Source organism: Geotrypetes seraphini, chromosome 2, assembly GCF_902459505.1.
Source record: "Geotrypetes seraphini chromosome 2, aGeoSer1.1, whole genome shotgun sequence".
Classification (NCBI taxonomy): domain Eukaryota; kingdom Metazoa; phylum Chordata; class Amphibia; order Gymnophiona; family Dermophiidae; genus Geotrypetes; species Geotrypetes seraphini.
Genome location: NC_047085.1, coordinates 386,891,688 through 386,917,964, shown reverse-complemented (window position 1 = coordinate 386,917,964; position 26,277 = coordinate 386,891,688). Strand labels below are relative to the sequence as shown.

The window sequence follows — 26,277 nt, the reverse complement described above, 5'->3', positions numbered from 1 at the left end:
AGATCGCCAAGACAAAGTGAGTCTATCACGGAGCCCAGGATGGGCTCCGCGATCAACTCACTTTGCCTTGGCGATCTACCGGTCGATTGCGATCGACCTATTGGGCACCCCTGCTGTAGAAGAACAAAATGGAATTGTGGTAATGAAAACAATAAATTTATTTCACCTATGATTAATATGTACGAGATTCTGGCAACACATTTCATATATGATAGATTTTCAAATAACATTGAAAATTTTTAAATTTAAATATTTTTTTAAAATTAAACATTCTAAAGAAATTTTATTGCAGAAAATTCCACCATTCTAGTGAGAAATAATACTGTCTTACCTTCCAGAGGTTTTTGGAAGTGCTCACATGTGAAGTGAGGTGCCCAAGTTTTACCTTTATCCCCAACAAGCATGCCGAAATATGCCTTGTAGGCATTGCACATCTTATCAGATGCTTCTATGGAGTACTTTATCCCTCTTGTCTTGATAAATTGGCCGCAAACATAGCAAAATGCATCTGCCGGATGTTTGTGCTTAGTAAAAAGGCCCCTAAGTTTACTCAGCTTGGAATAAATCTGGAATGTTCCACAGAAAAAAGTAATGTCCTGGTCTTGTTCAAAATATCAATGTCTTGGTCCTGTTCAAAAGTAATGTCCTAGTCACTAAAGCAAAGTTTGAGGGGAATGATAGCCATTTTCTATACTTTTGTGGCATAGGCAATTAAGAAGCAGCACTTATTATCCAGGAACAAAAAAATAAATAAATAAAATTTTGCTACACAGTGAATAAGTAATTAATATGCACTACTACTTGATTTCCAAAGGCAGATGCTGAAAGCATGCATGTAGTCAGCCCTTCTGCTGGTTAGATAAATGTTGTGAATATTGACATTTATGGGTTTCCTCTATTGGCCAGAAACATCCCTATATACAGGGCAGGATTAATTCGTCGAGGGCCCCTAGGCACACAAGTACACTGGGCCCCCTGCTCCGCCCTGCCCCACCCTACCATGCGCCCAGGCAGAAACAGGAAGATGTGTCAGAGGGAAGCTTTGGGCACTTGCCCAATTACAGTTCCCATTGCCTTTCTTACCCGTGTTGTTTGCTTGTCTTATTTTCCGTCGATGGGGGGGGGGGGGGGCCTTTGTTGCTGATCGATGCTGGAGGGGCCCATCGCCGTTTGGAAAAAACAATGTTGATGCCCTCCTTCATCGGGCTCCCCTGACAATTTCAGACTCTAGGCACCTGCCTACTTGGCCTATTGGTTAATCCTGCCCTGCCCATATACTGTATAGTTGTCTGGTTGTTAGTGCTGATCAGGTGATTGACCCTTTGCAGCTTCAGTAATCTAGATTCAGACTAATATAGATAGACTCTGATTAGTTTGGCTCCTGACTGGTGAGTAAAACATAGAGTCCTGTCACAAGGAATGACTTGTTTAGCACACAATGTTTGTTCTCACGGGAGAGGAGAGTTTCAGATGCATCATCTTTGACAATTTACTAGGCAGTCCATAGAGTGCTATATATTATAGCTATAAAAATAGGCAGTGGCCGCCCTCGCAGCTGGAAAGGGGTGCTGGGAGGGATCTTCAGCCTACTGAGTAATTGCTTCGGTGGCCTCTGTGGAGACTTCTGTTCCCAGCCCAAGTCAGTCTTCCTAACTTGATTAAAGGAATGGGGTAGGATGAGTAGTGAGTGAACATTATGCCTGAAAGGAAAATAAAAGACAAACATTGGATATATTACCTTTGAAAAACTGATTTTTAAGGGGTGACAGAAGTAGAAGACCAAAGCTAAGCGGTGCATTACATAGATTTGCACCATAGGATCTTAGTTAAGCGATGAAGTCAACCATCTGCCTTCTCTAGTTTTAAAATCCAGAGCACTTCAGTATTACAGAGGATGTGTAGCTATTTGGTTCATCTGATATTGGGAAAGTAATTACATAAATGTTAAGAAAAAAAACCATTTTTTGCATATATCTTGATATACACATTTTAGTATACTAATTAAAGTGGCCCACTAGGAGAAAAAAAGAAACTTCAGAGAAAAACACTGACCAGTGCAGTTGCAGTAGTGATGTGTATAAAATAAGCATAGTTAATCCTTCAGTCCCTGCTGGATTTTTACTTGTACGGGATATGACTGAAATAGTATTGCAAGATTAAACTGTCGTTTGGGTTTAAAGGGTTTAATCTGCTGGTGTTCAGATCAGAATGCCTCATAAGTGTTTGGGCTGCATCCAGAACTTAATTGAATGCAGGTTAAAACTTAGAACATCAGACACTCTTTCTCTTTAATGTGGGCACCAAGCAGAAGTGATCTTTTCTTTGAGACTTGCTGTAGCGTGAGGATGTAAAACTGCCCTTGCCCGCCTGCCTTCCTTTTTTTTTGTAAAATTTGGCCGATGCCATGGCTGGGAAGCATCTCAGCTGCTGAATGCAAGCCCTTGTTTCAGAGGCACACGTCTGCCTTAAGAAGTAACACAAAGCAGGCCATTACTTATTCAAATTGCAGAAGCTTCTCCCATCACTCAAGACAGCCCATTTAAGTCACATGCCAGAGGTCCCGGCAGAGTGGGCTGCAGCTGCTTCAAATCTGTTATCCAGTACTAGAAGCAGTTGGACAACCCTGGTGACAGGAAGCCTCCTCCAAGGCTCAGGGGAAGAAACTAAAAAGCTCTGGGATTCAAACACTATGCCTTCTGAGGAGCCCTGGCTTGAACATGAGAAAAACTGTGTTGCTGTTTGTAAGCTAAAGGCAGACCGGAAACACCAAGATCTTCTTGCAGTGGCACTGGGGGCTAAGGTGGGCAGGAAGGGGGCTATGTTATGGCAACCTCTGAAACTCTTTGCCTATTCACAGATCACCTCCTTGGTCAGAAGAACAGCCTTGACGCAAAATGATAATCGGTGCAACTATGAAAAAGCACATAATTTCAAGGTAAGAATTACAATTTCTTCTCCTTTAAACTAAAATTGAGATAATTTCTTAGTGAGTATATATGTGTGTGTTCTTCAGGTCTGTTCATTCCAAACTCTGTTTACATAGCACAGCACTATATAAATACTGCTAACTTTTGTATTTCAGTGTACACAGCTAGCTAGAAAATAATTCCTAACTGGGTGTGCCGCTCTATTCTAGTCAGCATTTTCTGCTAAGAATAAGCCAAAGTGCCCTCTGCTCCCTAGTGTCTTCCCTGCTTCCATCCCTTCATCCTCACTCCAGCTGTTCTTTTTTTTTTTTTTTTTTTTACTGTATGTGAAGAAAGAGGCTTCTAGTAAATATTACCTGTTCCAGAAGCTGAACAAAATTAGCCAGTAGCTTTTGATAAGAAACTGCATTTCATTTGTATTGTACAATCTGATTTTCAATCATGCCATATTCACGAGTTCCTAACATATTATGCTTTCGAGTGAACTAATATTGTAAGCCAGTCTAACTTATTTCACTTCTGTTTTCTAATGCAGCTGGTAGTTCATACAAACACACAAGAAGTGCAGTGATGGCATTGTTTGGTCTCTTTTGTTCAAGCACCATATGCTAAGGAAAGGCTCTTGGGCACTGAGCTCCAAGATACAGCCTTGTGCTGACTTGTTACTGCCAGTGAATAGCTATACAAACTACAGAGTGCTTCTCTTGTTTGTCATGCTGCAGCTGCTGCTTTGAAAGATAGTGGAGGCTGCATCAGAGGCAACGGGAGTTCCTTGAAAAATTGACTATTCTGTAGAGGTGACTCATTTCTGGACAATTGTCAGTATTCCGGAATGTATTTGTTCCATTACTCTAACAATATCCTTAGGCAGACCGATTATGGTAGCCCTTTTGGAGACTGCTAATCTTTCATCTGGACATTATCTTATCTAAATATATCATTACTTAGCTTATTATGTTCAGGAAAGGTACATGATGTACATGGAATAAGAAACAGGAAGAACATGTAGGGGCTCATAATTGAAACTTAAATACATCTTAAAACCCACCCAAATCGGCACTTGGACGACAGGGCGTCCAAGTGCCGATAATCAAAATGGCTTTTTAGACGTATCCAGGGACTTTTTAGGCTCTGAATTCCGCTGTGCACCCAGAGCTGAAAGGGGCATTTTTTGGAGGAGTGGTTAGGGCGGGATGTGAGCCGACCTAGACTTGCTCATCCTACAGGGATAATTGAATGTTTGACGAGACTGCCTAGGTGGAACTTATATGTTGTGAGTTAGATGATGTAAAGACAGGTATAAGTGCCCAAAAGGTATCTAAAGTGACCAGATAACCACTGCAGGGACAAAGTAAAGACCCTCACACACACCCCCACACCCCAAATTCACTGACCCCGTCGCACCCCCATAAAGTTCAGAATAAAAACGTACATACTTGCCTCCGGAACATTAGCACCTGCTATAGGAAAGTGTAGTAGAGCTGCACAGAGAAAGCTTAAGTAGTCTGGGGGGTGGGCTTAAACTATAGAGAGCAGGACCCATGCCCATAAGCCACTCTAACCACCAAAACCCTACTCTACTGCCATATAGGTGCCACCTACAGCCATAAGGACTATTGAGGTTGTAGACAGGTGGGTATAGTGGGTTTTGGGGGACTCACCATAACCTATAAGGAAGTTCTGGTGAGATGTTTATATGGTACCCTTTATGTGAAGTTCACAGCAGTGCCTTCTAAGATGCCTCATTGCTCTGTTGCCATGTCTAGGTGGCCAGTCCATCACAATGCTGTCCCTTCCCACGTCCAAAAGATCTGGTTCTGAGCATTTGGGAATGTGTTACAAAGATAGACATAGTGGCGGTCTGGACGATCAAATGCCTGGACGCATAGATAGATGATTTTCAGGAAAAAAAAAAAAATTTTAGACGTACTTTTCAAGAACAGACATTTTGACGTTGCCAACTTTGGGCGACTCATGCCTTATGTCCAAATCGGACTTTTGATTATGCCCCTCCATGTGTTCTTGTTTGAATTCCTGAGTTCTCTTTGTACTCCCAAATGGATAAGTGAACGCCACACTAGATATACTGGGGAAATTTTAAAAGCATTTTCTGCATGAAAGTCATGTTTTAAATACAGAAACTGACTACTATGAAACTGTGGAGGTGTATATGTGTAGGCTGGTAGGAAACAATTATAAAACTCAGTACAACAATCTTATTGTGAATAAAGTGCAGGTGTAAACAAATCTAAAACCACCCAAACTATTAAAGTGAGAAGGAAAAAGCCTCAGAACCCCACCACCTCCATGTTTGAATATGGGTAGTAATAATATAACAGTTTATATACCGCAGGACCGTGAAGTTCTATGTGGTTTACAATAATTAAAAGATGTTACAGATTGAATGGATTTAACAATGTTCTGCCAGTTAACATTGATTGAAAGATGCTACAAATTGAGTGGATTTAACGAAGTTAAAAACTATTGATTAACAGCTCTAGGGATCAGTTATTGTGAAATGAGGTTAGTTGTCTAAGTACTTTAGGAACACATATGTTTTTAGGCATTTCCTAAATTCCCCATAAGTAGTAGCCGTAAGCAATTGTTCTAGATCAGGGATCTCAAAGTCCCTCCTTGAGGGCCGCAATCCAGTCGGGTTTTCAGGATTTCCCCAATGAATATGCATTGAAAGCAGTGTATGCACATAGATCTCATGCACATTCATTGGGGAAATCCTGAAAACCCGACTGGATTGCGGCCCTCGAGGGACTTTGAGACCCCTGTTCTAGATCTAGGTGGCTACTGGGTTGATCACTGGCATTAAAAAAAAAAAACCTCGTTCACAATAAATATAAGGGTGGCCTCATGCAATGCAAAAACAAATTTTAAACAATCTTAGGGCTCCTTTTAATCAAGCCGCGCTAGCGGGGTTAACGCGCGTGACTTTTCATCATGTGCTAACCCCTGCGCTGGCCTAAAAACTACCGCCTGCTCAAGAGGAGGCGGTAGCGGCTAGCATGGCCTGCGGTTTAACGCATGCTATTAGGTGCATTAAACCGCTAGTGCGGCTTGATAAAAGGAGCCCTTAATTTTGGTATTTTGAATGCTTATCTGTTGTTGGAGAAATCAATCACACAGACGTCGGCCAGCATTTCACATTTCCAACTGCATCGGGGTTTGAAGTCAAACAATCCACCCTGTCTTTCAGTGCATCGAAAACAATGTCTGCTCTCCTCACATATGTGCCGGGGTGGTAGAAGGCAATTGGAGCACAGCTGGGAGCTACATATGTACTCCATACTGGTATACACACATTTTATAACTTACACAGACATAGTAGTACCTGCTTTGAAGCAAACTATTTATGAGAAGCCTTTAAAAAAAAAAATGTGTGCTTTTGGGGATAAAAAAAGTCTCCAACCATTTTTCTGTGATTAGAGGATTCATTCTATGCAGAAGAAGTTCACAGACCCTAGGGGAAAGGCAGTCATATCAAGTTTTATTGAAATTTGATTTGATCACTTATCAAATTCCTAAGCAATGTACAAAAATTTAAAGCATACAATCAAATTGATTACTTACAAAGGACAAAATAATCAAACAAATTGAAACAAAAGGGAAGGAGGGGAGAACTACAATCATAATAGGAAAGAGAAACATTACAGGCAAAAACAATAGGGTTGGGAAAAGATATGGAAAATTGGCATAAAGATTGACTACTGGGCTTTATAGATTGAAGGCGTCCTTAAACAAAAAGCTTTTCAGCTTGCCTTTAAAATGGTCTAGAGTTTTTTCCTCTCTAAGATGCGTCGGTAGAGCATTCCAAAGTTGGGGCTCGATGACAGAGAAGATGTTGTGGCGCTTTGCGTTAATTATCTTCAGTGAAGGGATAGTTAATAGGTGTTGGTCAGTAGATCTCAACGTGCAGGAGGGCATGTATGATATAAGGAGTTTGTTTATAAATAGCGGTGCTTTTGATATTAATGTTTTAAAAGACAGCAATAATATTTTGTATGTAATCCTGTGCGTAATCGGAAGCCAATGCGCTTTTTCCAGGAGTGGTGTTGAATTTGCTAGCATTCGAGATGAGTTTTATTGCCGTGTTCTGTATTATTTGGAGATGTCTTATTTCCTTTTGTGTGATACCTTTGAATAACGAATTACTATAGTCAAGTTTAGAAATCACTAGGGAGTGTATCAGCATGCTTAATGATTTTGGTTCAAGATATTTTGATATTGAACGAATCATAGAGTCTATGAAAGCAAAGATCTAACTACAGAGCTAATATGGTCATGATACGAAAGTTTGTGGTCGAAAATGACTCCTAGGATTTTGATAGTTGAGACTAGTTGTAAAGAACTACCATTCAGAAAATAATGCATCGCTGTTGTCCTTTAACATGTGTTAAATGCAAAATCATGTGTTATTTTACCGTAACAGATGTTAGTGTAAATCATTGCAGCCTGCATAATAATGAGATGCAAAACATGAAAATGCATACAAGATACCTCATTATTGTGTAAATTTAAATAATGCAGCTTGTATTAAATTCTACATGCTGCATTATTCATGGAAAAATAATGTCAACTCATAGCTGGCATTGTTTTTTCTATCCAGGAGCATTGGGCCACTAAAATGTGCTCCCATATGCCATCTCAAAGGGACCAAAGCAGCACAAATCTGAACAGTGCTTCCCTTCCCTCTGAACAGTACTGGCACCTATCTCTATCAATTTCTGATGGTCTAGGGCAGTGCCCTGCAAAATATTTTTAATCAGCGGCACAGTAAACTCCGTGCCGCGGCTGGAGACGGGCAGACGTCGATGTGATGATGTTACATACCTGCATGACATCATCACGTCGACGTCTGTGCATGCATGAAGGCCCTCCAGATGGGACCCTGAGCCGCCAGTGGGGGGGAGGGGAGGGGTGCTGGAGCAGGAGAGTCACAGAGAAGAGATGCGGGTGCCAACTGACTGCCTACAGGATGTTCCTCTTCTTATGAGAGGTGCATCCTGTAGGCAGTCAGCCGGTGCCAGCACTTCTTCTCCTCGCTGCCGTCTTGCAGCACACCAGAATCTCGCCACGGCACACAGTTTGCGATACACTGTTCTAGGGAGTCCAGGGCAGGTGTTAGCACTATTCACTTCTGCCCCTGCTGGTGCTGGTGACATCTAGCAATTGTCTTGCAGTACTATTATTAGGGATCATCTCCACCACCATTTTAAGCCCAATGCTGGCAAAAGCTAGAGCACTCCTGCCTCAGACCAAATTAGTCAGCTTAAGAGGGAGCCTACATTGGGGGTTTCAGAAGCCTATTCAGGGGGTATCTTTATTGTTGTTGTTTGGGGCGGGGGGGCTCTGTTTCTTTTTGCTGCTTTAGCTCCTTTAAGGATCCCCAGGATATACAAATTTTGAGGTTGATCATAAGTTGCATTATTCATTTAAGTCCAGATTTTGTAACCGTCACCATTGTCAGCGGCTGCTGTAAAAGCAGCCGCCAATTGTGTGCCAATCACATGATGGCGCTGGGTACAGAATCGCACCTCTGGCAAAGGTAGGCATCAGAAATGTAGGCCGCCTACTGTCACTTCCAGTGTCAGCCACGCCCACAGTAGTGTTAGGCGGCATAAACTACCTACAGAGGTGAAATTCCGGCGCCGATTTTTTAGGCACTGGTAGGCACCTTGAAACTCAGTTAAAAATGTTTCAACGGCATTATTTTTTTAAATTGAGTTTGGATACCTACTGGTGCTTTAAAGAATGTCACTGTTTACAGAAATCAGGCCTTAATGTAGGAGTCACTAAACTGTGATACTGAGTTGCCATAAGTTAGTGACTCCAATGGTAAACTAAGCTGTGTTTAAATACCATATATTAACTTGATTAGTAACTCCCATCCCCCTTAGTGTACAGTGTTGCCATGTACCCACTGGTGTAGTAAGGCGGGTGTGGGGGTAGGTCCACCCCAGGTGCGGTCTTTGTAAAGGCTGCAGGCACCCGTCGTCCTCTCTGCTCCCCCTGCCACGCACAAGCGCCCCTTCCCTTGTACCTCTTTAATTTTTCCTGCGCGAGCAGCATTAGCCCGCGTCGGTGTCGCGTGTCTCCGACGTCGCCTCCGGGTCCTGCACCTAGGAAATGACATCAGAGGGATGTCCAACCCGACATGGGTGGCAAGTTTATGCTGTTGCTCTCGCCTGGCAAATTAAAAAGGTACGGGGAAGGAGTGGGGGAGGGGAGCCACTTACCCTCGCTACGCCACTGCATGTTCCATCTCTTTGTAGATGTAAAGCTGCTGTTAGTGGGAGATATTATCCAGGTGGCTGTAAAGGCTGACCTCCAGTGCCAGATTTCAGCTCTGATTACAAATGAATCAGAAGCACAAAGGAGCAGTAGGGACACAGTCTGGATTCACAAATGTCAGCTTCTCCAGTAACATCCCTCCCCTACTTCACTCCCCATCTACCTCATATATCTCATGTATGTGACAATAGATGTAAAAGTATGTTCTTTCTTCCTCACTCCAGATGGCTTCTTTAGTTGACTGTAAATTAACTTTGCATCTTAAATTATTTATGTTCTCCACTATGGCTTGTCCTGAGAACTTAAACACAAACCAAAAAAAAAAACAGAATTTAGAATTAAAATTTTTCTATTAAAGATATTCTTGCCAACTGTTTATAAATATATGTCTGCCTTAAGTTCATTCACATCCAGAAATAAGCCTTGGGCTACCTATTCAAAATCGATGATTTACCTGTGAATATTCTTCAGACAAGCCCAAATATCTTTCTTGAAAAATGAGAAAACACGACATAGTCCTTAAATTTGATTTGAGGCTCTATTGTAGCATACTGATTAAAAAAAAACACAAGATGGGTTAGATAATATTTTTTTCCTATCTTCAACAAGTTATTTAACTTTTCTGGGCTTTGAACTTTCACTGTAAGTTATTTGAGATTGGAACACTGTTTTGTACAACGTTGCATATTGGAATACACTAGGCAAGTTACTATTCAATTTTTTAAAAAGCCTTAATATCAGCAAGGTTAGAGCCAGCCTGGTGAATCCCTGGCAAGCATTATACATTTTCGTGCAGAGGATCTAAGCTATGATTTTGCCCTGTGGGCTGAGTGAGACAGACAGGAAAGGGAAAGAGATTGAGATTTATATACCGCCTTTTTGTAGTTTTAACCCACATTCAAAGTGGTTTACATACAGATACTTCAAGCATTTTCCCTGTCTGTCCCAGCGGGCTCACAATGTCTAATGTACCTGGGGCAATGGAGGATTAAGTGACTTGTCCAGGGTCACAAGGAGCAGCGTGGGTTTTGAACCCACAACCTCAGGGTGTTGAGGCTGTGGCTCTAACCACTATGCCACACTCTCCTCCTAAATGTTAATAACTCCTGGGGGAAGGAGGCATCACAGTAATTACATAATAGTGACATATCTGCTTGCTTATTGCAAGATATGAGGATACCACAGTAATGACTGAGCAGATGAGATGAAAGGGGAGATATTTGGTAAGGAGAAAATATATATGAATGAAGGCTTATGGCGTTGTAGCCCAAAACTGGCTAGTTCTAGTTGAAGTAAAACAGCTAGACCAAAAAATAAATAGCATATTATTATTTTTTCAAGATAATTTCTTTAAAAATGCTAACAAATATGAACAGTACAATAGTTTAAAATTACAAAAAGAAAAAGATCATTGATTTTTCTGTTGAAATTGCCTGTCTGGAGAGGTGTAAGAAATCTGTGGATTCTTAAATGGCTTAGCAAGTGTTGGTAAAATTAGCAAAAAGGAAGCCTTAAAGTGCCTCTGGTGGTAGTATGCTCCTGAGAAAACAGCAGCAAATGTCAGAGAAAGCGCAATATAGCACCAAGCAGGAAAATGCTGAGGATCACCTGTAAACATGTCAAGTACCCCTAAGATAGCTTTAGCGGTAAAGGTACCTTGATATGGATGCCATCCAAAGAAATTATTGGTCCATCTTTAGCTGGGTCCATGACCAAATCCAAAATCTATTTAGGTAAAAATATTTATAGACCACAACTTCTTATCACTGATCATTCAAAACTATACTCAAGATAACATGCATAATCATTATAAAAACAATTAATATGTGTACTACAACAAACTAAACAGCAAATCAGCAAAGGTGTGATATGCATGTGTGTTTTAATTCAGCCTGTGTAAGACAAAGCAGACTAAAAATCACAAAAGTATACAGTGTCAAGTTTGTTTTCTTGAATTGCCTTGCCCACGGGTGACCAGTTGATTCATACACACCTGGCTTTTAGCCCAAACTTTTCTAAGCTATTTTTTAATCTTTGAAAAAATAATCACACCCTATGTTTTAAAACAGAGAACTTGCTGTCTCCAGAATGTCACGTAATCTCCTTTCATGTGCTGCTTTAATCCTGTAAAGGGGACAACATCTATACTTGATAATTGTGCCCAGAGTCATGGTTAATGATTTAGCCATCATTCAAGGATTAATTAATAAGGGGTAACATAAAAGTGAGTATAAGTAGCATGCTCACACATGGAAACATCTGCAGTTTAGGTTTGATATAGAAATCATTTGGATTGAATGAATGACCTTCATTCTGATTTGTGTCAATGGAAGTGCTTAGGTACACAGACCTACATAAGAACTGTCTGCACTTCCCCATCTGTGTATTGACCAAGAACTAATGGCATGGTGTCTGATGTCCAGCAGTATGTGAGGTATGCATTTTTTCCTTGACACCCCCCCCCCCCACAAAAAATACAATTTATGTTTAACCAGGGACCTTGGGACATCCTGGGATTAATGTTCTACAAACAAAACTTGCTTTGATTTCTAGACTCAAGTGGCTGATTGATGAGTCTAAACCTTTTCAAAGCATTTATGTAGAATAATCTGAAGGATGACATAATGCTTCAGTAAAATTAGTAGCAAGTCAAAGTGAAAGAATTTATTTTTTATTTTTTTTTATTTTTTTTTTTTTAATTCTTTATTTAGATTTTTAAAATAAACAACAATTGTGCTTAACAGGCAATATATGATATGAATACATCCAATATATTCTATCAGTAATAATCTTAATAAATCAAAAAGGTAATACAAGGAAAGTCCATTTTCCTATTGGATCAATAATATAACAAAAAGGAAGAAACCCATACTTTTTTTAAACATAGTCCTCAATTATAGGAGGAGACAAAGAAAGAAATTCTTCCAGGAAAGATCACATATTAAAAATTTAAAAGGAAATTAAGTGAAAACCAATGGCTATAATAATGGACTTGAGTTATACCGAAAATCACTATGGTGCAAAAGAAACTCCTTTTCCTTCTAAAAAGAAACGTAATTGATGCGAGTCATAAAAGATATATCTATTGTTTTGAAATACAACAAAACATTTACAAGGAAATCTCAACTGAAAAGAGGCTCCTAATGATACAACTTTTTCCCTATATGTAAGAAATTCTTTCCTTCTGGTCTGAGTCCATTTTGAAACATCCGGGTATATATATATTCTTTCTCCCAAAAAAGAAACCTGTTTTAGACCATAATACAATTTCAAAATCATTTCTTTATCCTGATGAAATACCAGGGATACTATCAAGGTAGCTCGTCCAGACAATTCAAGATTAGACGATTCCAATAAAGTTGTTAAATCTTGTTCAGTGGTTGTCTCAGTCTCTTTTATTGTCCTTTTTAAATAATAAATCTTCTGCAAGGGTGGTATATTTATTTCCGTAATTTTTAATGTAGAAACCAAGAAATCCTTAAATAGTTCCCCGGGAGTTTTAAATTTAGACATAGGAAAATTTAAAATCCTCAAATTTAAACTCCTATTTTGATTTTCCAAATTTTCAATTTTACGAAGAAGGAAAACTTTATCTTTTGCATGCTGGTTATTTAAAGATTTAATATCAGTTAAAGTTTTTTCAATATCTCCGACTTGTTTCATCTGGTCATGACAAACAGTTTCCAATTTGTTAACTTTAGTAGAAACATCAGCCATTAGAGAAATAAATCCAGTACATACTGTTTGAAGGTTTTCAATTGCTCCCCACAGTGAATCCAGTGTAACCACTGCTGGTTTCACAAGCGGCTTGAGTTGAGGTAACCCGGGTTCCCGTTCTCCTTCCCGGGTTTCACCTCCCCCACACTCACCACCGCTTGCCTGCAGTGCTCCTCCTCCTTCTGTTCTTCTCTCCGGGGTAGCCTGCAACGGCATTTCCTCCTGATTCAGCCATTGCCGAACTCCCTCCACAGGAAGGCCAAAATCCGTTGTCCCACTCGGAGGAGGAGGAGGGTCCGGTCCCAAAGGGCTCAGCGACGCGTCGCCGTCCAAGCTGAGTTCTTCCTGGAGCTCAGCTGCGGATCCGCCCAACGCCATTGGGACTGTAAAAGATGTTATTAAAGCCTGACGCGGAGTCGAAGTCGCGGCTAGAGGTAAAGGGATATTCCTCTGCCGTCCCCTTCTCTTAGGCATCGGAAACAGCTTAAAAAAGTAAAACGCTGCCGAGGGTAGAGTTATCGTTGCTAGAGCGGGAGCTTGGACTTTCATTTGCTCTTAACTTTAATGGTGGAGATGCAATGGGAGGGTGTGTGTGTATATATATATATATATATATGTATATATATATATACACCCTCCCATTATATATATATATATATAACTGATCAACACAGTTAAAGATTCATTACGATTGCAAAGAAAGGTATGTTAATAAGATTATCTCCTAGTAAAATACTTCTTTATACTATCTTATAAGGCAATAAATAGTTATGGTCCAGACAGCAAAAATGACTCCACACACACACACACACACACACAAGGCCTGATCCAGCACTCTCCGCCTTCGTTCACCTGAAGCTGTTGCCACAGCCAGTTTATGAAGGCCTTTGTCAGAATAGTTTTAACAAAACGGAATATTAAACCTGGCTTGGAATGTTTTATGATGATGATTGCAATTATTGTGTTTCAAGGTTTGTGTATAAATCCTAAAACAAATATGTAATTCGTTTTCTATCCCGTTCCTCAAACAGCTCAGAATGGGTTACAGGTTAGCATACATAATATACAGTTACAATTTGCCATAGTATAGTACAAGTTTTTTTTATACAAGTTTTATCCTAATTTGATACATACTAGAGATCTAATACTAATGTACAGTACATAGTATAGAGTTTATAGGTTACAATTTGCCACAATTACAGAACAAGGTTTTTCAATACAAGTTTTATCCTAACTCGACACATACTAGGATCTAATACCAATATAATTTACAAAATAAATTTGACAGTTACAGTGCAAGATTTATCAATATTGAAAATTGTAAGCTAAATTTGCAATCATATTTGAGTGTTCAATCATATTTGAGAGCTATAAGAGATGGCAGTCAGCCCATTTTGAAGCCTGATTGTTGATCTCCAAATTGGGCACCATTTATAAAAGAGCACATGGCGCAAGGATTTACTCCTGGTGTAAATCCTTGTGTGTAAATTAGGTGTGAATCCCCTGAATTCTGTAATACTTTGTGCGTCCCAATTGAATGCCCCCTTTTCAGTTGTGATGAGAGTGTGGCATAGTGGTTAAAGCAACAGCCTCAGCACCCTGAAGTTGTGGGTACAAACCCATGCTATTCCTGGCAGCCCTGGGCAAGTCACCTAATCCTCCACTCCCCCAGGTACATTAGATTGTGAGACCACCGGACAGACAGGGAAAAATGCTTGAGTACCTGAAGAAATTCATATAAACCATTCTAAGCTCCCCTGGGAGAATGTAATAGAAAACTGAATGAATAAATAAATATGTTTTAATCCTTTGTGACACGTATCGAGGATCTAGTACCAATATACATTAAGATTTCTTTATAATCTAGAGGTATGTTTTTATTACTTTTCTAAAGTTGAGGATTCCTGTAAGGGATCTGATCTGCAGTTGATTCCAGTGGCTCGGTATGAAGTGGGAATTGGAATGTCATTTGGCCGTTTGCAGTTGAAGGGCACAACCAGGGGGAATTTTGAGATGTATTTAATCCTGGGAGTGGAGGGACTTGTTCGGCATGTACAGAGGAAGCTTAGTCATCATGTAGCCCGGCGCCATGTTGTACAAGGTTTTTTTGAATGCTAGCATCATACCATTTAAGGCGTTTGGCTGTGGACAGCCAGTAAGCCAATGATAGAGCCTGGGAGACAGGGTCATGGGCACGGAGGTTTTTTTAGAAGTTTGACTGCTGCATTTTGTACATGCTCGAGACCATTCTTTACTGTGAGACCGTTGAATAGGGTGGTGCAGTAGTCCATATGAGAGAGGACCAAGACATAGAGTAATTGGGTGAAGTCAGACTCAGAAAAGTAGTTGTCGCAGATAGTGAGACGAAGAAGATACCACCTGAGAGATATGGTTGGAAAGTGATAGATTGGAGTTAAGGAGTATTCCTAAGCTGTGTACATGGTCCTTCACAGTTATGGTAGTTGAGTCACAGTGTAGCGAGGGAAGGGTGTGGTCGCAGTGTTCTTTGCAGATCTAAAGGAGTTCTGTTTTGGAGTCATTTCATTTTAATTTTTTGATGGACATTCAGTTTTTGATTTCCGAGAGGCATTTTAGGAGTTTTTGTGATCTGGGTATCATAGGTTTCTCCTAGTGGTAGGTATAATTGGATGTCATCCGCGAAGGAGTGAATCTGTATTTAATATTTAAATGCTTATGTCTAGGTCTGGTCTAATATAGAGACCAAATAATAGGGGGGGATAGTAGAGCCCCCTGCAAAATAAAGTATTTGATCGGTTTCGATAGTGCATTGTTGAGCAGTACGCTTTGGGATTTATTATTCCGTCTTTAGTTGCCATGTGGCCTACAGAGAACTATAAATCTATATTTTCAGTGCAGGGTCCAGCGTTGTGGAATGCCTTACCGCTGTCATTGCGCCAATCAAATATCCTTTTGCAGTTCAGAAAGGGGGTGAAAACTGTATTGTTTGAGCACTTTTTGGGTGCTAGTTAATGTGGCAGTGTGAGCCGGAGCAGTTTTTTGCTGTTTTATTCTGCTTTCTATTTCTTTTATATTTGTCTGTATTTTAATTATGACTTTGTATGCAATTTTGTCCCCCGCCTAGATTTGTAGATAGGCGGGCTAGAAATAACTTTAAATAAATAAAATGAATTATTCAGGAAGGAAACAAACCATCATAATGCTGTGCCTGAAATTCCAATTTCAGAGAGCCATGCAATGAGGAGAGGATGGTCAATAGTGTTGAATACTGCACTGAGATCCAGCAGCATCAGAAGATCATCATTACCCTTATCCATGAGTTTCCAGCAGTCGCCGATGATGTCGAGAAAGACAGTTTCAGTACTGTGGAATTTCCTGAATCCCTACTGGAAGGCAGATAGGACTCTTTGTTTGTCGATGAAGGAGTGTAATTGGTTTAACAGTGTTTTTTTCAGGATCTTGGAGATGAAGGGTAGGTTGGAGACAGGTCTGAAGTTGCCAGGAACGTTAGGGTCAAGTGTGGGGGTTTTTCAAGATCAGTTTGATGACTGATGACTTCCAGTTTGCAGGCACTATGCCTGTTTGTAGAGAGGTGTTGATGAAAGGAAGGATGGAGTCTATAAACGCATCTTTCACAGCCACCAAGAGGCGTGGCAGACAGGGGTCCAGGTCAGAGCCGGAAGGGTGAATAGCGTCTAGTATCTTGATGATGTCATGGGAGACAGTTTCAAAGTGAGTTAGGTTCCCAGTTGTAGTTTTAACTATCTTGTCTGAGTTGTGGGTGAGACAATGTCTGTAGCACATTGGGAGTTGAAGTGAGACTGTATTTTGTCTACTTTGTCAGCAAAGTAGTCTGAAAGCATTTTGCTGTTGAGTTCATTGTTAAGGCATTGCTTGTCTCCTTTCAACGACATGAGCATCTTTTTTGTTAGTTTAAAAAGGTTTTTGGATCTATTGGGGTCTTTAATAGTTGTTGCAATGGCGTGAGTATCTTTTTTGTTAGTTTAAAAAGGTTTTTGGATCTATTGGGGTCTTTAATAGTTGTTGCAATGGCGTGAGTATCTTTTTTGTTAGTTTAAAAAGGTTTTTGATCTATTGGGGGTCTTCAATAGTTGTTGGGAATAGTATATCCTCTTAGCCTCTAGTGTGACTTTTTTATATTCATCATTTGGTTTCGTCCATTTGGACCTGTCGCTGTGAAGCCTGGATTTGTACCTTTTCCTTTGTGCTTTCCGTAGTTCTCTTTTTTTAGTTCTTAAATCATCAGTAAATCAGGGGAGGAATATTTGCAGGGATAGTATTTGATCTCTTTGAATGAGACTAACCCTTCGTATAAGGTTTTTACCTCAGTGTGCCGTTCCATGGCAGCCTTGTCAACAGATTCAGAATTGGGTTTTAATGTTCTTACTAGGTTAGAAAGGTCTGTGGAGAGATCCTCTAAGTTGATAGTGTCATTGTTGTATATCTTCTTATGTTGGGTTTGCTTCCTGGTTCATGGTTCATTCGCTGCGTAGGTGTGGTTGAATGTGATCAAATGGTGATTAGACCAGAATACTGGTTTGGTGGTGCAGCCAGGAGTTGCTGTGGTGAATGGAGTATCTTTTTTTAAATAAAGATTAGGTCTAGAATATGGCCTGCAGAGTGAGTTGGTGAGGAGACCATTTGCTGGAAGCTTAGGTCCAATAGTGAAGTGATGAAGTCTGCCAGGGATCTGGTCTCATTTGGGTAGTTTGCAAAGTTAGTCTCCAAGTATGATGAGCCAGTTGTATGTAATGACTAGTTGCTAAGGATGGATAGCTGGTCTGGAGAGTGCGGTGCTCTGTATATTATGGTGAAGGTTAGGTCTCTGTTGTGACCCACCGAGAAGGTGAGGCACTCTAGTGCATCTAGTGTCATGGTGTCACTCGGTCTTGGGTTGAGACTGGGTATACATCTTATAATATTAAGCGTGTTTGATTTTTACACCACATTGAGTGGTTTTAATTAGTTTTGCAATGTATAAATTGGTATAAATAAGTAGGTTTTGCCGTGCGAAGGGGCTGTAAATGATACCTCCAGGCCAGGAAACAGAAAAGCCAGGTGTTTTATATGGCAATGCACAGCACTTGCACCCGAGACAGCAGGCCTGCTCAAGTTTTTTTTAAACCTTTATTTTTATTAATTTTGTCTTGTAACAAAATAGTAATGGAGCCCTTATTTAAAATTTGCCTGGAATTCAGTACACAATATCGCTTCCTTGTTTGTTAAAATTTAATCGAATCTCCAAACCCACAGTTGTTTTGCTGTGATGATAAGCAAAAATTATGATGTGATCATGTGGTTAGACCTGATCGTGGCACGAACTGAGGCCTTCTGCAGGAAAAGACTTACAATCTTATCACTAAGGTACTGTACTAAATTGGAAATTTCCCAGACCTTTGATTTGTCTGAGATAGCAAATCTGAGCAACAGGCCAAGTGCCAGCACAATATATTTATTTGCTTTCCTCTGCTTATCTATTTGTCATACGACATTTGATATTAAAGAACAAAAACATGGATTTGTCCCAAACTGGGTTTTTCTGGCTGATGATTGAAGCATGGGGAGAGCTTAGATCAAGTTTTAGCTCTCACCCACAGCCCTGGTGTTAATACACCCCGTGGCTTCTGAGGCCTTTTCCCTTATCTGGTTTTTATGTTTTATGGCAGAGTGAAATTTCTGGCAAGAAAAGACAGCATAACAACTGGTTGGATTTTTATCACAGTATTTATTATCATTGTACTTTTTTAATTGAATTTTCATGGTTTTATATGTCAGTGTTTAATAAATTATCTCCAGAACATCTGTATCCACAGTTTTTGTTTTTGTTTTCATCAGTGGATTGTTTTCACTGTGGATCATTGGGTCTCCCCATTTTTCTTTGTTGTGGCAAGAAAATACAGCATAACAACTGGTGGTGTGTTAGAATTATATGAATATAGATGTGACCATCTTTTGGCAAAAAGTGACTAAAGTCTCTAGAAACAAAAAATGAGGTTTTAATGAATTTGTACTACACCAGTCCAAATGCCATTCTTATATGTAGAAAAGTTTAAAAAAAAAGAAAAAGTTGTAACTTTTGCCAAACTGCTTAGTGACCCATGACCTGAAACAATTTGGCATTCCCAACATGTTGGATCCACTACTTTAGTCAGTTTTTCCCAGAGATGGTCACATATATGTTGACATGAATTGAGAGTTCCTCAGTGTAAGAAAAAATATTTTAGAGGTTCCGCCATAGTACAAAGTTTGGGAATCCATTGCTTGAGATGATTTAATTCATGAGCACCTGGGTTAAGCGCCTGGTAAATGACACTGATTTGGATAGACTCTGCTGCCTTGCGAGGTTTAATGTTGAAATGCTGTGCATTTCTTTAAAAAGTACTGTCATCATCATCACCATCGGATAATGGTGGAAACTCTTTGCTTACCTTTCTTCAGTTTTTTCTTTGCTGTTCACATTTACATCTTACATTAGCCTTTTACAGTTCAATGTGGCTTACCGCTTATAATAATAACAAAAAATTCTATAATACATCAACCCATTCCTGATGCAAAATAAAAAGCTTTTCTTGCAGACATCACTATAATCCTCTCTATTTATACTGTATAAGAAGAATCATGTCTCAACACAGGTATTGGTCAATTAGACAGATATTTACATAATAAGTAGGTTTTAAGTATTTTCTTGAAAACAGAAAAGTTATCCTGACATTTACTGTATATACTCAAATATAAACCAAGATAACATTTTTTTTCTCCCCCCAAAAAGGAGGGGGGGGGGTGGAATGTTAACTCAAATATAACTGAGGGTTTATATTCAAGTATAGATATTGGTGGTCCAGTGGTGAGCTGCAACAGGAGCAATCTCTCCTTGTCCTGTCCTGGTCGCATCTGCACCCCCTGCCCAACCCATTGCAGGCCTCCCCCAGGCCTGCTTTGAGCCCTAGTGGTCAGCGGTGAGCAAGGACAGACAACTCTGCACCCCATGCCCCCCGACCCATTGAAGGCCTCCCCTGGACCTGTTTTGAGCCCTGGTGGTTCAGAGGTAAGCCAGGACAGGAGTGACCCTTTCCATTTCCTGTCCCAGCCAGCTCCACACTACTTCACCTTCTTCTTACCTCCCATACCTGAAAAGGCTTACCATGCATACCCTGGTGGTCCATTAGTGAATTGGGGCAGGAGTGATCCTGCTATACTCCTTCACCATGCAGAACTGCTAAAGGAAATGGTTGCCACAGATTCCCGCAGTCTTGCGAGGTTGCTATGAGAATTCACGGCAGCCATTTTCTTTAGCGGCTCTGCATGGGGCAGGAGCACAGGAGGATCGCTCCTGCCCTGGTTCACCACCAGGGTGTGCAAGGTAGCCCTTTTCAGAGGGAGTTGGGTTGGTGTGGAGCCAACTGGGACAGGACATGGAAAGGGTAGCTCCTGTCCCGGATCACCATTGGACCACCAGGGCTCAAGGCAGGCCCGGTAGGGAGGCGAGGGGAGTGCACAGTTGTATTACTCAAATATAAACTGAGACCTCGATTCTTGGGCAATTTTTTTGGCCCCAAAATCTTAGTTTATATATGAGTATATATAGTAATTTCTCTAGCTAGAGAATTCTACTATTTAGCTGATTGAAAAGAAAACCTAGCAGAATGCACATTTTTGTGTACCAATTTGCTAAAGTTTGGAAAATGAAGCATCAGATAATCTCTTGAATTAATTTTGGCATTTTTCAGGAAAAATAACTAGGTCCCACATGTAAGTAGGAGCAACACCATATATTATTTGATGAACCAGTGCGCATAATTTAAAAGCCACACAAGCCGCTACAAATAACCAATATAATATAGAAATAGAAAATGAAGGCAGATAAAGACCATATGGCAAATCTAGTCTGCCTAACCATACCATCTACTATCCTTTCCTCTCCCTTAGAGATCCAACATACTTGTACTAAGCTTTCTTGAATTCTGATACACTTTTTGTCTCAATCACCTCCACTGGGAGGCCATTCCAAGCATTCACCACCCTTTCTGTGAAGAACTATTTTCTGAGGTTTACTTCTGAATCTGTCCCCTTTATCCGTGTGCCCTTTCAGTTGAAAGAGACTCACCTCCATTCTCATTTATGCCACCTAGGTATTTAAACATCTCTGTCATACTTCCCCTCCCCCACTTTTCCTTCATACTTTCCTTCATACTTCATACTTGGATTTTCTATATATTAGTCTTGCCACTACATTTCTGGCTGTCTGAAGTTTTTTTTTCAGAATGCCTTGCTTGCAACCCAGAATTGCAATAACTTAGACTTCAAAAAATGTAAAAGCTTAAATGTGTTGAATAATAAGCAGTAAGCATTCCTGGCCAGTCTAGTGATATGCTGGATCAGGGCTTTTAAGGCATATGTTCTGTGGGTGCTGTCATTGACTTCTGGCTTTAGCAGCAGTGAGATTTGGTTCTGGTACCTCAAGACTTGACTCTGCTTGTTCTGGCTCTAGAAGCTGTAATGATAGCAATGTTGAATCGTTCTAGAGGAGAGCAAGATGGTCGATCTGTCACTTGTGCATTTTCAGATTCTCTTTTAAGGGATGGCTGATGGGAATATTTAGACTTAGATTAATTATAACCTGCCCTTATCCAGAGTGAACAATAAAGCATATATCACAAAAAAAAACAGAACTACACAAAAAATACAGTACTGAAGACAACAGTTCAGGCCCAAATCTCCAGACATGATCAGAGCAGACAGTGCCCAAAGCAAAATGAAGACAGTCCCAGCAAAACAAGATGGTTATTCAATTGATACTTAAATACTGTATAGCCAAATAAGTTTGCTTTTTAAGGCTCAAAGGTAGCTTGTTTTATCCACTCAGAATACTCTTATGTGGGTATCCATATTACCACTATTATTGGATTCCGTCACCAAGCATAGAATTGGTTCCACATAATACTTTGAAGTGAATGGGTATTTTGTTTGATCTTATGGTCCCCACTTTGAGTACTAAATTCATTTTTTTTTTTTTTGGTGCTGTTTTTGGGGTGGTTTTGTGAGGGTTGCTGAAGGACAGTGTAGATAACTTTTTCCATGACAATAAATTCCTCACTGGGACATTTTCTCTAACTTTAAGAGCTGGAGTTTGTGGCATGCTTACGTAGAGGCAGTTTGCATATGTTCTCATTTTGTGCTTGGCAGCATGATGCTATAAGAATACATCTGAGGAGTTGTGGCATCTTCTTTGAGTGAGCTAGTTTGGTTTGAAGATAATATTTTGACTGCACTAGGAGAAGTGGTGATGGCAAAATCCATATGAAGAAACTGAGTAGTCACTCATAACATCGAGGAAGTGCCATCCTGAAGGAAGGTCACTGAAATCCATGCTGACATAACATAACTTTCTTCTTCTATACCACCAACAATCAAATGACTTCTAGGCGGTTTACACAGAAGAGAAACTTGACAATGATGGAGGAATGCAGTAGAGCAGTAGGTTTTTGAGATAATGGAGCTTAAAATGGCAGAGTTTGAGGTGGAGCTCCATTTGGCAATCCATTCCTGGGAACCAGGTCTTTCCCTGAAAATTTTATTTTGGTTTTCACATAAGTTTAGTAACTTTCATGAGCTAGACTGAGAGATTGATAGTGATGCAGTGTTGAGTTTATGAGCCACCACATAAATAGAGACCACATTGTGCAAGTTTTTAGAAGTAGTATGCAGTTGGAACATGCCATGAATTTAATACCCATAGGAGGGGATACATACTGATAGTTTGTTTAACAAAGCATCTTGAGATTAATTTTTTTTTTTCCAATTATCTTTATTAACAATTGCAAAGGAACATACAACCATGAGCAGAACAAGCAAAAAATAAAGCATCCAGAGTCAACAATTGAGATAATGACAACAAGTGGTGCTCAGTACAAAACCCCCATGGGTGGATGCCCATCACAATTGACATTTTGAGATATCAAACCCCTCCAAACAAACACGCACAGACCCCAAGCCCTCACCACAGACCACAACAAACACTCCACACTCGAATCTCCAGTCATCCATACTCCCAGAGGTGCACTCCCGCACACACACTGATGCAGCTACCCAGGAAACAAAAACAGAAAGACAAAAGGAAGGAAAAAGAGAGAGCAACAGCCCCTCTAGAAGAAAAAATCAAGGGGAGGATTCCGTGCCCACTGTCTCCAAGCTGGAACAAACCTTCAACGCCCGCTGCCACAGATCTCGATAGCAACAGTGGGCCAGATTCCCAGATCTAGGGGCACGTTGAAGCTCATACCACCCCACCTCTACCAAACGAGCCCTCCATTGCGGAAAGGATGCCACAGAATCAGCCACCCAATGCTGCAACAGGAGCTTTTTTACCACCAAGACAGCCATGTAGAGAACCCTGCGTTGGGGAAGTGTGAGCCCTCCCTCAATCAAATCACATTGATCTCCCAAAAGCAGGAAACCATAAGACCAGGGCACATCTCGTTGGAGAATGCGCTCCAAAAAAGGGAGAGCTTGCAGCCATAAGTCAGAAGAAGGGCATTCCAAAAAATGGTGGGTAAAGGTACCTAAGAAACGATTGCATTTGGTACAAGCTGCGTCCTCCCAAAGGCCTATACGAGCTCCCCAAGCCCGAGAAATATAAGCCCGATGCAAAATTTTAAATTGCATTTCCCTGAAATCCGTGGAACCTCCCAAGGCATGCACAGTGGCAAATAGATCAAGAAAGGCCTTACGATCCAAGGTAGTGCCAAGCTCTGATTGCCACTGGGAAGCCAGTCGATCAATAGGTCCCAGGTCCGATGCGTTCTTCAGAATCCGATACCAGGTAGCTAATTTGTTAGAAGCAGGAGATACCTGAAAAAATTGAACATCCAAGGGACCACAGAGCCAAGCCTCCCCCCAGCGATGGTCCAAGGACAAGTAATAATGCCGGGCCTGAAGGTAAGCCCAGAAGTGAGTCTGAGGCAGTTGCCAGTGAGTCTGCAGCTGGGCAAAGGAAGGAAAATGACCCCCCCCCCCACCGTAAGAATATCCTGAAGAGTTCTACCTCCTCTCTGCTCCCACTGCCGAAACCAGGCGTGACCCACTCCCGGGGGAAAGTCAGTATTGCCATACAACTGTAACAAAAGGGAAGCCACCGGAGTCTTCCCCTGCCGACGACGCCACCACCGCCATGCTCGTCGCAGAGGTAAAAGATATGCAAACTTAGCCCCTCCCCCCGGTATAGCCGACAACGGGGCATGGAGAAGGGACAGGACCAAGTGAGGGGCACACTAGGACTCCACCCAACCCTGTGAAGAGAATTTGTAACATCCCGACCATCCTTCATGAATAAAGCGAAACAGAGCGGCGACATTATAATAGCGAAGATTGGGAAGATTCAAGTCACCCCTATATTTATCCAAAGCCAAGGTGGCATAGACAATTCTGGCCCGCTTATGACGCCAAATGAAAGAGGAGATAATCGAACGAAACAGACGCACCTCTTTATCAGTAACCCAAAGGGGCACAGCCTGCAACGGATACAAAATCTTGGGGAGAAGTACCATCTTAGTCAAAGTCACCTGCCCCCAAACACCTAGCGGAAGATCTCTCCATTTGTCACACAAGTGCTGAATCGCCTCCAGATGACGTGTCACATTGGAGCGGTACAGAAGCTTGAGGTCCGGGCTTAAATATACACCAAGGTAACGCATCAGCCCCTTCACCGGTGGTATCTCGAGACTCGCATGCCAGGGCTCCACCATAGTGGACCGCAAGGGAAGAAGTACAGATTTATCACAGTTAATGCGCAGACCAGAAAGATCTCTAAAGGAACGGACTAGAGCGAGGACCCGCCCCAAATCCCGTCTGGGCTGTTCCAGATAGAGGAGAATATCATCGGCAAAAAGATTAATGCGACTCTCCTGGCCCCCAATACGAATACCCTGAATATTCGGATCACCGCGAATCCGAGCAGCCAGTGGTTCAATAGCTAACACAAAAAGTAACGGGGACAACGGGCAACCCTGTCTAGTCCCCCTACCTAAAGCAAACGGTGCAGTAAATTGACCATTGACTAGAAGTCTAGCCTGCGGCTGTATATATAAGCTACTGATCCAGTGATGAATAGAACCCTCTATGCCAAACTGACGCAGAACCCAAAAGAGATATTGCCAAGAGATACTATCAAATGCCTTCTCCATATCCAGGCCTATAATAGCCGATTCGCCCTCCAGCCCCCTCCTGGAGTGAAGGGCCATCAAAGCTCTGACCAGATTCATCGACGCATATCTGCCCGGTACAAAGCCTGCCTGGTCCTCATGGATCAACAGCGGCAAAAAGGCATTCAATCTATGCGCCAAAATCTGGCAAAAAGCTTAGCATCCTGATTAAGGAGGGAAATAGGCCGATAAGAACCCACCTGGGCCGGGTCCTTACCAGGCTTAGGCAACAGCACAACATAGGCCATATTAGGAGTCCCTAATCCCCGAGTCTCAGAGAGCGCATTAAACGCCCTCGCCAAAGCAGGAGAAATCTGATCCGACAAAATCTTGTAATACTCAGAGCCAAACCCATCTGGGCCCGGTGCCTTTGTCAACTTTAGCTTCTTAATACCAATCTGTACGTCCTCGGAACTAATAGGGGCATTCAGTTGCTCCAACTGGGCTGCTGTCAACCTAGGGAGCTTGAGCCCCTGAAAGAAAGCATCCCTATCAGCGTCCGCAAACGGTCGGTTAGCATACAAAGATTCATAAAAATGAACGAATTGCTGTTGGATCTGCCGTTCCTGCGTGTAACAAGTGCCCTTCGGGTCCCGAATGGACAATATAACCTGACGAGTACGCGGAGGCCGGACCAAATTGGCCAACAATCTCCCGGTCTTACCCCCCCAGGCGAACAATTTATACCATTGAAAATAGATATCGCGGGAAGCCCGTTGCGTCAAGATTGTATCTATCTGCCGCCGGACAGTCATCAAACGTAGTTTATCAGCTGCCGAAAGAGAAGTACAGTGGCGTGCCCTCAACCGCCTAAGCTCCCCCGATAGAGTCAGTAACTCCGCATCCAGTGACTTCCGTTTGCGAGAGAGATAGGCAATAATGAACCCCCGCAGAACCGCCTTGGAAGCCTCCCAGTAGGTCACGGGATGAACATCGTCAGTGTTATTATGAGAACTATAGTCCAACCACTGTTCCCGAAGGTATTTATGAAAGTCAAAATCTCTATACAGGTAACACGGAAATTTCCAATGTCGCTCCTCAGGTTCCAGTGTAAACTGAAGCTCCATGACAACAGGCGCATGGTCCGACAAAGGAACCTCCTCGATAGCTATCCCAGACACTTTAGGGAGCAG

At 41.4% G+C, this 26,277-nt stretch overlaps 1 protein-coding gene across 4 annotated transcripts in view; it reads left to right on the top strand.

The window, feature by feature from the left end:
• The window catches only part of CHN2 (chimerin 2), a 387,683-nt gene that overhangs the window by 245,669 nt on the left and 115,737 nt on the right, over positions 1-26,277 (top strand). For all 4 annotated transcript variants that reach the window (XM_033930756.1, XM_033930753.1, XM_033930755.1 and 1 more), the window contains one exon: positions 2,858-2,935. In XM_033930756.1, coding sequence (XP_033786647.1) covers positions 2,858-2,935 — 78 coding nt within the window. The remainder of the gene's footprint in view (positions 1-2,857; positions 2,936-26,277) is intronic.